This window comes from Pogona vitticeps, chromosome 1, assembly GCF_051106095.1.
Source record: "Pogona vitticeps strain Pit_001003342236 chromosome 1, PviZW2.1, whole genome shotgun sequence".
Lineage (NCBI taxonomy): Eukaryota > Metazoa > Chordata > Lepidosauria > Squamata > Agamidae > Pogona > Pogona vitticeps.
The window spans coordinates 82344059-82356861 of record NC_135783.1 but is presented as its reverse complement, the minus strand read 5'-3'; the positions used below and the strand labels follow the sequence as shown (position 1 = coordinate 82356861).

Below are 12803 nucleotides of genomic sequence, written 5' to 3'. Positions count from 1 at the left end.
TCCTCCCTTTTCTGTTAATTTCATTAACCAGACCTAAGCATGGGAAGGTTCCTTAACCCCAGTTCAAGTGAACTGATAGCAGTAGCTCTACTATAGTATTCCCTTGGTAAAGGTGGCATAATAATCAGGGTTCAGTGTGACCCATCTTTCTACTTAGGGAGAGGAATTCCACCACCACCCCACCCTGATCCCATTGGGAATGAGTTTAGGATTGCTCTGCCTTCTCCATCAGTGCATTTGCTTGATTTGTAAGAGATGTGCTTGAAAATCTGGACATTTAGTTGCAACAGTCTGGACTGCACAGGGTAGTTTGTATGAGGCTAGTACATTAGTAGTCCTCATGATGAAGAGCAGGAATAGATTATATTTAGGTTACTTTCAACTTTTTCAGTAAAGGAGATCATTCATTCAGTCTCATGATGGATTGTCCATTTTATGTTATAGTACTGCATTCAGTCATAATCTATCCCACGGATAGGAAAGTGGATCTTGTTTTACTGGTAAATCTCTGGGTAATCTGCAGATTAGTACTTAAAAAAACCAAACTAATTCCCATGTTGCAGCTGTGGCTACAAGATGACTTTGATAATCATCATCCCCATACTAAAATACTGCTGAATTCAACAAAACATAATGACAAATATTTGCTTGTGGACAGACTGTGTGCTGTGTTCACTTCTAGTTGTTGTTGTTGTTGTTAAGTCATTAAGCCGTGACCCCATGGACCAGAGCATGCCAGGCCCTCCTGTCTTCCACTGCCTCCCAGAGTTGGGTCAAATTCATGTTGGTCACTTTGATGACACTGTCCAACCATCTCGTCCTCTGTCGTCTCCTTCTCCTCTTGCCTTCTCACTTTCCCAACATTAGGGTCTTTTCCAGGGAGTCTTCTCTTCTCATGAGATGGCCAAAGTATTGGAGCCTCAGCTTCAGGATCTGTACTGAATATACTATTCAGTTGAATATACTATTCCTGAATATGCTATTCAGTTCTAGTACTCAAATCATATTCCTAAATTAAGAATTGATTTTAAAAGTATGCCTTTCAGGCCAAGCTTCAATTTGGCATTTCTCAGGATTTTAGTTCTACAAAACAGGTATAAGCCCAACATCCATACACACAAATGTACTGTATATAGATGTATATATGTTAGCAGGACTTTATAGGGGACCAATACACTGTCTGTCTGTCTGTCTGTCTGTCTGTCTGTCTGTCTGTCTGTCTGTCTGTCTGTTAGTAGGACTTTCTCATGAGCCAATACACTGTGTTCTGATACAAAGTCAAACTAAGGTGTTATGTTATTTGGTCTGATGAAGCAGCAGTGTTCCATTTTCCTAGCTTATATAAGGGTGTAACACTAATCATTCCCTCTTAAGCCTTCTTGCTTCAAAAAGGAAGCACTATGCTGTAATAACATATCTTGAACATTTCACACCCAACCTTAGAACTTAGGAGAAACATTCCCAAACTTCTTGTCTGCTACTTTCCTAAATCAAAACTACAATTATTTTCTAAATCAAAACAGATGGGGACTGTTTTACGACAAGTGAAGCATCCAGTAAGTTTTATGTTTAAGGATATGAGATGTGTGTGTACAAACCATGTTAGGGTATGACCACACTGGCCCTTTTGGTGCAGTCTAAATAGGGTCGCTTGAGGTCGAGGTAGGAGTGATACACAGTGGTACCTCACTAGATGACCTCATAAAATGATGAATCCGCATGACAATGAGGTTTTGCGATCGCTATAGCAATTGCAAAAGTCATTTCTATGGGGGATTTTCGCTGGATGGTGATTTGGTCTGTGCTTCGTGGACCGTTTGTTCGCAAGATGACGATTTTTATAGCTGATTGGCGGCTCCGCAAAGTGGCTTCCCTGTGTTTTTGAGACCCATGTTTCACAGGACAGCCATTTTAATAGCTGATCGGCACTTGCAAAATGGCTTCCCTATGGGCGATCTTTGCTGGACAACGACTATTTTCCCCATTGGAACGCATTAAACGGGTTTCAATGCATTCCAATGGGGAATCACCTTTTGCATGACAATGATTTCGCTAAACAGCAATTTCTATGGAACGAATTATCGTTGTCATGCGGGGCACCACTGTACTATTCTGGCACAATCTTTGTGTCCAAATGACATATTGACCTCAAGCAACCCTTCAGATGATTCTTTGTCCTCTGCAATGGGGCAAGGGAAGTGAAATTATTACTTTTGTGTATGCTAGACCAGTGGTTCTCAAACCTGGGTCCCCAGATGCTCTGGGACTGCAATTTCCAGAAATCCTGGTCAGTGCAGCAAGTGGTGAATGCTTCCAGGAATTGCAGTCCAAGAACATCTGGGGACCCCAGTTTGAGAAACACTGTGCTAGACTGCTGGTTTTGTGCTGAATCACTTATATATAATTTGTTTTCCTTTACACAGTGCCAATTGAGAAACTGCCTTCAGCTGCAATTTTGATCAGCACATTACACAAAGGCAAAGAAAAATATTGTAATTTAATCTAAATGATTCAGCACAACAACAATGGTCTAAAAACAATTTCACTTCCCTTACTCCTCCACAGATGGCCCTCCAAGATGGCTCCACAGAGGATCAAGGGAAGTGTTCAATTTGCCAATCTCCTGAAGTGGCTTACTTATTAAGCCACTTCACAATACCAGAAATTGAAGTCAGATCTTTTGCAGCTTTGACAGCAGCAAGGCCCAATTATAGTCTGTTCTCAGCAAGCACATGTTTTAAGAGGATTATACATAAACTGCAAAACTGCATAAGTAGATCTTAAGATTCCAAGACATGAACATGTACAATGTGTTTACAATACTCAGGTATAGTTGTTATCTGTGTAGAACATGACATTGCTAGAAAGACACATTTTTCAACCTTCATTGTCAGCTGTGCTCTTTTTGTCAACATATTTTTAATTTATAAAGAACAACTTGAACAGAAATCAGTATTATGCTCAGATCACTACTTTATTATACCACTACAATTTTAAAAATAAAATTAGCCATTATTGGTCAAACTGTGTCTACACAATAAGTTTTTAAATAAAATTAGAGTGGGAAGGAATTAAGTTTTTGGGTGCAGCATTTACATAATATTTTATGAAATGGAAGGGTTCTTTGAAAACATTTTGTATAAAACATTTTAGCCCAATTTATGTAGTTTGCAAAATAACGTGCAGCAGAGAAGCAGCTCTCACAAAAATTGTAAACAAGGTTTAAGGCTGGATGTAACAATTTTTTTCCATGATGCGTCATCATCCCTTAATACATCATTCCAATTAACTTTTCACAAAGGTCTGCTAGAGCGACCAACAGGGGGTAAAGTTTTAGAAGGGGACTATACTGGAACTTGTGCAGTGAGAAAGTGCAAGGAGCCTTTCCCTGTCGGTAAATGAGTTCGCAGCAACAATGGCCTCATAATGTTTGCAGAACACCTCACATTTTATTTCCTCCTTTCAGAAATATAATTGTCTTTGTTCCTTCAACTGATATGACTCAATTCATCAAATAAGCCTATTTGGATATATGATTCCATCTGGTTGAATTGCAGAAGTCCTGGCACGGCATCATTCTTTAATCTAAAAGGAAAAGAAAGAGAAAAGTATTATTAACTTCAGAAAAGACAATAGAATGCACTGCATTTTTTCCCCTCTTTCCAAGATTCAAAGTGTGCCAATCAGCACCACCTTTATCTTGTTTGAGAGAGCTCTAGCCAAGCCCTTGCCCAACGCTTATTAAGATGGTGAGGCAGGATAATGCACCAAAGCTGAATATTACTTGTTTTGATATTGGACCCATGGTGGAATGGAATACTGCTCACCTGGGTGGCTGCCACAGCTACCCTCTCTTCCCCTTCAAGATGGCTCTGAACCCCAGACCCAAAGCAGGTTCTTCTGTCATACAACACTGGGGGCAGAGGCCAGAGCCATTTGGGGGGGAGAAAGGAAGCTCGGTCATTATAGCAGCAGCAACCTCCTGTGGGCAGAAGCACACAGCTAACCAGTGTAAGTTGGATCAGAGGGCTCCCTGACCTGACTCTTCATATGTTCTTATGTTAACTGGGCATCATGTTAGACAAACATGGGACACCTGCAAAGGATAGCATACCTCTGCCCACAGTAAGCTCAGAGATGTAACTAAGTACACGGCTGAGTGCAGACGGCACTTTGGAAGTCCCCCCAAAGCTGTTTCCACAGTTAGCTAAAAAGCTGCAGAAATTGAACTGCTCCATGCTGCACAAATCAATTCTTCACTATTTTCATTCCTGAAATAGATTTTCATGCCACCCTGACAAGATGAAAAAATTGGCTGTCCAAAGGCTCAGATTCATGCACTCACTTATAACAATACATCATGTTGCCAATTTTGTATTGCTGAAATTATTCAGAACAAACTGTATCATAACAGTTTGGACACACTGTAACAATAAGAGTACCGCACAATAGACATTTTTGTGCAACAGTCCCCTATGAAATATGAACATTGCTTTGTTCTTCCTCACACTGCTGTTCTAAGCAATTTGGCAAGGCTGTATAATGCAGATTCAGGCTGTCAGACACATCCCATTCAAAGGGCTCACTACTGATTAAGTCAACTGAAATAGTGCCATTTTCTGTATTCAAAGAAGTGGTGGATCAAAGACCACATGTTTTGAGACAACCAAAACTGATGCCTGACCATTTGAGCATTGGACTCTCAAGTTTCTTCTGCAGATTCAGTCTCCAACAAAAGCAGGACCCAACATGGGCAAGCAATCTCCTTTGGCTAATTATTGGATGACACATGAAATAAAACAAGTTAAAAAAAAAGAATGAAGGTGACATTTGAATAGCACGGTCACCCAGACAGAGTTTGTCTTAGGGAAGAGAAACAGTGCATTTCTAACTTTATATTTCATTACAAATGCTTAATAAAATACTATCCCACTAAAAAAAAAAGCATTCTCCAGTCTGGTTTACTACCAACGTATCATATGTACTTTCAGCTTTTTAAAAAACCTGATTGGCATACAAATGTACAATTACATCATTAATATTTATAAAACCATTTACAGAAGCACAGTACCTCTGTAACAACTCCTGCAGCTATAGTGGATCCCCCATAGCGCAACATAAACCTTCCAAGTTCTTTAAAATCTTTATAAAGTTCCAGAGCAATAGGCCTTTGTGTCTGCAGTTCTATTAAAGCATTCTGTCCTTTAGTCAGACACCTACAAGGGAAAAAATCAAACAGACCTATTAATGCATACGGAGCTAGCTATATTATGATGAAAGAGGAATGCTTGTTTGTGTATGACAGAGTGAGCGAGTGAGAAGTACTCAGCAGAACACGATGTACAAAGATCACTGATTTCCCTTCCCAAGATGGAGATAATTTTTAGAAACGTGTTCAGTTTTGCTCTTAGTCAAATTTAGCGTTGGGTGCTTCTTTCTCTTTCTCAGTTCCCAAGTTCCCATGTATTTCCCCAATAAAGGGAAATAATTAAAAACTCTTTCTATGTTAATATCCTCAAAACCTATTCTTACAGTTCCATAATCCTGAATTTGGTTCTGAGAACAAAAGTACTGAAAGAGGCCAAAGATATTGGCCAGCTAGCCTACGTCACACAAAGTGTGGACAGAGTTTGCCACATGCAGAAAGAATGTGCAGCAAAGGGTTAGGGTTGATACAGAAGTGTTCTCTGAAAGACTTGGTCATCAAATTATTACTTACTTAGGTTTCTTCTTTGTAACTTCACCTGTACTCTTGTGTAGTATACTCAATAACCTTCTAATTGTAGCAGGCTCACTTACAGTTTGAAAATGAAGAAGTACCTGGAACAAAAGTTTTACTTGAATTGACACTTAAAATATAATAAGCAAGTTACAACACACAGTAATTTGTGAAAAAATCCTCCTCCTGGTAAATTTTGCAAAACAACAACAACAACAAAAGAGATTTTGCATGAAAACATTTAGAATTGTAATATAAATGGTTTCTTCATTTAATTATGTAATCTATACTGAGACTGGCTTTTTGCCTTTCAATTAGTGCTTTGGTCTACTACCTTGATCATGAATTTGAATCTCCCAGTGATCACTGTCACAAGGAGAGGAAACCTCTCAAGAAACAATAATTAAGACACCTCTCTCCTGTTTCATGACTTACTTAGAGAAGTAGGGAAACCAATATTGTACAACACTCCACTGATGAAATAAATATGATTTCAGCATCCCAGACATGATCAATAAAATATTAAACACAGTACAGGATCTTTTCAAAACCGAAATAGTGTCACACTCACAGGGAATCCTTTGGTGATAGGGACTTCAATATTAAAGATGAGGATCCGAGCTCTAAAACGTGTGCAAGCTTTAATAGGTTCTTTTGGACAACAAAATACACAGCCAACACTGTAAAAGATACAATAGGTAATCAGACTATGTGACAGCTTTGTAAAGACCTTTTCAAACAATCGCATGAACAAATGAGTTTACTTGACATGCTAAAAACTACTCTGGTGGCTCTTTCCCTTCCCACAGCAGTGTGCTGTTTTCCCATGACAAATCCTGTTTTTATCTCCAGGTTGTGTCAGGGTGGGGGGTGGGAGGGCTCCCCTGCAGTTCAGCTTGTTCTCTGGTAGTAACAGTGACCCCAGGAATAATGCTTCTACTATCGCTGACGGCTCTTCAACCATGCGTTCACATAATAAATGCAGTCCTACACTGCAAATAAAAGGTGACCAATATATGGAAATAGTTATTTTATATGTGATGGAAAGCCATCTTACCATTTTTATATAGAGTCAAATGTTGTATAAAATAATGATGACACATATAGTTCTTGCAGACTTCCTGTTTTCACACATTCTCTAATTCTTTGAGTAACATGGAGAGAAAAAGAAGTCTGGCAGAAGAATCCTATTATGACTATGAACTTTGTAGTTTTCTCTGTGCTGTTCCCTTTTTCTCTGGATACTAGTCACTTACAGCTAATATGAAGAGCAATTAGAACCAGTGTTAAAAGCAAAAAGCGTGCTGCTTATATACTGCCCCATAGTGCTTCAAGCACTCTCTGGGCAATTTATAAGTTAATTATGCAGGCTTCCAAACATTCCAATTAACTTCAAAAAATTCTCAAAGGCTTTCACGGCCAAGATCCGATGGCTGTTGTGGGTTTTCCGGGCTGTTTGGCCGTGTTCTTAAGGTTTTTCTTCCTAACATTTCACCAGTCTCTGTGGCCAGCATCTTCGGAGGACAGGCGTCAGAACTCAGACAGAGTTCTGACTCCTGTTCTCTGAAGATGCCGACCACAGAGACTGGTGAAACGTTAGGAAGAAAAACCTTAAGAACACTGCCAAGCCGGGAAACCCACAACAACTTCCAAACAATATGGGTTTTATTCATTTACTTCTAATTCATTCCGAATGAGTTGCAAACAGTGGTTACCAAGGATATGGGTTTGCATCAGTATACACGGATGCAAAAACATTAAAGTCTGAAAAAGAATGGTGGTGAATCCAGCCAATGTGAAGAGAGTTTGCATTCACAAGGCTGAACCGTAAAATGCCGTCCTATCAGGCCTTTGAGGAATAAACCGCAAAACCTAGAGCTGAGTTTGGGTGGGGATGGTTTCTAGCTGGCTGTGGCTTTCAAGAAATGCTGCTACACATATACAGAAACACAGAAACCAGGTATTTCTCTAATGCTGTAGCCTCTTTGCATTTTCTGTTAAACTTAATCTTCATTTCTGCCTTCTTTTCTGGAGTTCTGTCAACTTTTTTTCCACCTGTCCATCTCACTCAGATGACAGTGGCATTGTGTTCTTTACAGTGAACTTAGTATCTGTGGAGCTAAAATAACTCACAGCAACAAGGAACTCTCCAAAAATAGCAATCTCATATACAACCTATATCTGCGGTATCTCCCAGCACCTTCAGATAAAGTTTTCTCTCTCTTATTAATTTCTTAATTAAATAATTGCCTGATTAGGATTGAGAAAACTAGCATACTGTCTTTTGCATGCAAGACAAGTAATCTGCAAACTTTACAGTTTTATAGATTCAGGTAGCCAACCTCCCACACCCTTCCTCCATAACTGGTAAACCACTAATTATCAAGCACAACGGTCACAAAGCTTCATGTTATATATAAACCGTTGCTTAGACAATGTATTTTCTGCACTCACTTGATTTTGATGATATCCATGCCAGTCAGAGTGAGACTAACGTGATCTCCTGCAGCAGCCCAATCCACTGGCTCATCATGTAGGGCAATTCCTAGAAATGAGTAAAAACATAACTAAGCAGTGAACTACCTTGGTTTAACAGCTTCAAACAGCTCCAGTTTTGCCAGTTCTGCTGCATCAACCACTACGCATCAATTTTCACTATGAATGAGGTGATAGTAAAAGCTGTTGACTAAAACCTCAGACAAACAACTTTTTGAGAGCCACCATTATCTAAAGTCATTTTGCTTACTCACAGAGTTTTTTGCAAGTCACAGCATCCGGCCATACGTATGTCAGATTGTGCAGATGTTATAATTTTGAAAGTATGACTACCCAAGAATTTGAGAAGCCTCACATTGATTGCTTTATAAATACCCTTTCTTCACCCTTATATTTGTCTTGGTGACAGCTGCTTTCATTTTGCAACAAATTGTATTTTTATGCATAGTTCAGCATAATGGTGAAACAAATGTATGTGCAGTGCAGCGCACTAAACTGTGTATTGGAAAACTCCATTTATTGAAGAATCCCTGCATATCCCTCATATGCAGATAATTAAAGGTCCTAATGTCTAGGACTCAGAAGCATCCCTATATTTGTTAATTTAAAAAAAGAGGAAGTGCCTGTGAAGCAATGGTTTGTAAAGTGTTCACTAAATCTAAAAGCATGAATTAAGTAGGCAGAGAACAGAAAAGAAATGGAATATTTGATACATTAAAAAATTTTCTCCCTGTTCGGCATATACTAAAAAACATATACAAGGATACATATTTTGAATTCAAATATAATAAAGCCTAGTAATAAAGTCAAACCTTTTGAAAAAGATATTAGTACTTCAGCTAAACGCAATAAAATATAATTTATCAAATAATTAAAGTCAACCAACTAACAGCATGGTATGTGATCCAGTAGCTTATATACATCTCTAAATCTTTCCCCCACTCCATTGCACGATCCCGAACTCAAAAGTAAGGGAGCCAACTAAATCTGTTTAAAGAGGGGAGTCAGACAACCAGGTGTTACAACTGAGGAGTCTTCTTCCCACATCCCAGCCCAAAACATACACTCAAAATGCAAAGCACAGCGGATTTAATCACCAGAGAGAGAAGGAAGTTTCATGTGAAAAGAAGCAACACTTTAAATATCCTGATCCCAAGTCACTTTAACCTTCACAGGCAATAATCAGCACTATGGGTTGTGTCTGGAAACCAGTGATAAATAATGCAGATGGAAAAAACTAAAGTATCAGAAACCACTCTGGCAGCAGCGGAACTTCCCAAACAGTCTTTGAAGACAATCCTATACAGAAAGTGTTCCAGACTGGATATGATCCACACACACTTAATCAGATGTGCTGTACACAAGAAAGAAAGACAGCAGCCACCTACATCTCCACCTGCAATTCTTCCATCAGAAAACATTACATGATTATCAGCAGGAATTTGACAATCTTGATCAGCAGGTTTGAAAACTGCTTATAGTGCAATCTCAAAACGAGAATATGTATTCTTCTGTACCTTTCACAGTACATGTTTCATTCGGAGGCATTGCTAGCAGTCGATCTCCAACCTGGATATAGCCTGCTTCAATTTTGCCAGTCACGCAAAATCCTGATCCTTGATCTAGAAGAAAACATCTTGGTTTGAGGAAATGAGACAAAGTTGCACACACACGTTCTTGAAATTATACTATACAAGATACATATTTCCATTAACACAAAAATAGCATAATTAAATTGTCTAACATAATAATGAAAGCTGTTCACTGATTCCAGAAAACTATGATCTTAGCCAGGAAATGCAGATACTTTAAAGCCAGTGCTGCCTTCTTCCCATTTCTTCCTGCACTGTCTCTCTTTTACCCAACATTGTTAATCAAGGTAAAATATGTGACCATAGTAGGCAAGGCAGTTGTTAATCCAGCATCAGAAACTGGATACTGAACTTTTCTATTTACACAGTGCCTAACAGGTCACACATGGAAACATGTTTCAGTATGTGCATTGAACCTGGTTTGATTGGGATGTCTGAAGAAAATCTACATTTTATACTTTCAATGAAATTATGGCGAAAGTCCTTCTGAATTTCATGGACAACAAAAACAAAACAAGAAGGAAAACAAAAACACTGTGGTTCCTTTCAAACTAAGATATTTATTCCAGTATGACATTTCATGGCTTGCCAACACACTTTTTCTGACCTCTTCTTGGTCTGAAGAAGTGAACTGAAATTCACAAAGCACACAACAATCTTAAAGGTACCACAGCTTTTTTGTTCAGCTGTTGCTGGAACAAATTAACATGGTTGCTTTGCCAACAACTGGATATCAGATGTGTGTACTGTTTAACACTTGATAAGGACCACAGAATATTTTAAGACTCAAGGTGGAGATATGGGCATGTGCTGATAAAGGATAAATTACAAGCAATACAACTTTATCCTATACAACTTTATCCTAACAATTGCAGCTCCAACCAACAACGGCTTAAGACAAGGCATAAGGGATGCTATACCCCTTAACTAAATGATAACTTTGACATACCTATAGTTTTGTGGAAGCATATGCTGGCAGCCAGAAGAATGAGCAAAATTGTTACATAAGAGGTTTTAATAAATATAGGAAGAAGTATGTGCAGCCAAGAAGCCAATTTCATTTTAGAAGATATTTGCACAAACTACTTACCTTTAAAAACATCCGACACACATAATCTGAATGGTTTATCCACTGATCTTTGGGGAGGCTTAAAAGAATCTGCAAATATACCAATATATTCTGTTAATACTTATGCTTTTTGTTTATAGCAATATATATGATGGCCAGAATCTTATTACTTATGCCTGCCAGTACAAGTCTATCATTGTAAACATATGTGGCAAACAACCACTAGCTAAGAAGTCAATGTTTCCATTTGTTGTTAGACACCAGAAACATGACGCTGTATGACAACAAATGGAAACTCCACTTTTTTACTAGAAGCAATTCACCACAAATAGACTTATGCCAGCAGATGTCTTTAGCTGAATTTTGTCCAATGTATTTCTTTCACCATCCCTACAGCATTTTGAAACTGCTCTAAAATCACAGAATTATATACCTACCAATCTGTTCCAGTAAGCATTTTCCTTCGTACCATTTGGTCAGCTCACTAGACTGACTTCTTGTGACAAGATTTTCACCACCAAGACCACTTGTGGGGATATAAGCTACATCAGATTCCTGGATGAGATAAATGTTTAAATTACAATTAGAAAATGGCAAGTCATCCTTTAGTATTATTTCTAAAGTTTTAAAATTCAGACTAAGATTCATAGATTTCTTAGGAAAGACAAAAACCAGAGACAACCCTAAGAAATATTTAAGTGACTTGTTGTTTAGTTGTTAAGTCATGTCCGACTCTTCATGACCCCATGGATCAGAGCATGCCAGGCCCTCCTGTCTTCCACTGCCTCCCGGAGTTGGGTCAAATTCATGCTGGTAGCTCCAATGACACTGTCCAACCATCTCGTCCTCTGTCATCTCCTTCTCCTCTTGCCGTCACACTTTCCTAACATCAGGGTCTTTTCCAGGGAGTCTTCTCTTCTCATGAGACGGCCAAAGTATTGGAGCCTCAGCTTCAGGATCTGTCCTTCCAGTGAGCACTCAGGGTTGATTTCCTTCAGAATGGATAGGTTTCTTCTCCTTGCACTTCAGGGGACTCTCAAGAGTATCCTCCAGCACCACAATTCAAAAGCATCAATTCTTCAGTGGTCAGCCTTCTTTATGGTCCAGCTCTCATTTCCATACATCACTACGGGGAAAACCATAGCTTTGACTATGTGGATCTTTGTGGCAAGGTGATGTCTCTACTTTTAAGATGCTGTCTAGGTTTGTCATCGCTTTCCTCCCAAGAAGCAGGCGTCTTTTAATTTTGGGGCTGCTTTCACCATCTGCAGTGATCATGGAGCCCAAGAAGGTAAAATCTGTCACTGCCTCCACATTTCCCCCTTCTATTTGCCAGGAGGTGATGGGACTAGTGGCCATGATCTTAGTTTTTTTGATGTTGAGCTTCAGACCATTTTTGGCACTCTCCTCTTTCACCCTCATTACAAGGTTCTTTAATTCCTCCTCACTTTCTGCCATCAGGGTGGTATCATCTGCATATCTGGGGTTGTTGATATTTCCTCCGGCAATCTTCATTCCTGCTTGGGATTCCTCCAGTCCAGCCTTTCGCATGGTGCATTCTGCATATAAGTTAAATAAGCTGGGAGACAATATACAGCCTTGTCGTACTCCTTTCCCAATTTTGAACCAATCAGTTGTTCCATATCCAGTTCTAACTGTTACTTCCTGTCCAACATACAGATTTCTCAGGAGGTAGATAAGGTGGTCAGGCACTCCCATTTCTTTAAGAACTTCCCATAGTTTGTTGTGGTCCACACAGTCAAAGGATTTTGTGTAGTCAACGAAGCAGAAGTAGATGTTTTTCTGCAACTCTCTGGCTTTCTCCATAATCCAGCGTATGTTAGCAATCTGGTCTCTAGTTCCTCTGCCCCTTCAAAGTCCAGCTTGTACTTCTGGGTGTTCTCAGTCCACATACTGCTGAAGCCTA

General features: G+C 39.2%; 1 protein-coding gene across 2 annotated transcripts in view; it reads right to left on the bottom strand.

Annotated features, from left to right (window-relative positions):
• Positions 1-2955: 2955 nt before the first annotated feature.
• HBS1L (HBS1 like translational GTPase) overlaps positions 2956-12803 on the bottom strand; it is a 61113-nt gene continuing 51265 nt past the window's right edge. For both annotated transcript variants that reach the window (XM_020779686.3, XM_020779677.3), the window contains exons 11-18: positions 11314-11431; positions 10898-10966; positions 9733-9837; positions 8174-8264; positions 6291-6399; positions 5720-5820; positions 5072-5216; positions 2956-3585 (exon numbers count right to left, since the gene is read on the bottom strand). In XM_020779686.3, the coding sequence (XP_020635345.3) occupies positions 3574-3585; positions 5072-5216; positions 5720-5820; positions 6291-6399; positions 8174-8264; positions 9733-9837; positions 10898-10966; positions 11314-11431 (750 nt within the window). In that variant the 3' untranslated portion in view covers positions 2956-3573. The remainder of the gene's footprint in view (positions 3586-5071; positions 5217-5719; positions 5821-6290; positions 6400-8173; positions 8265-9732; positions 9838-10897; positions 10967-11313; positions 11432-12803) is intronic.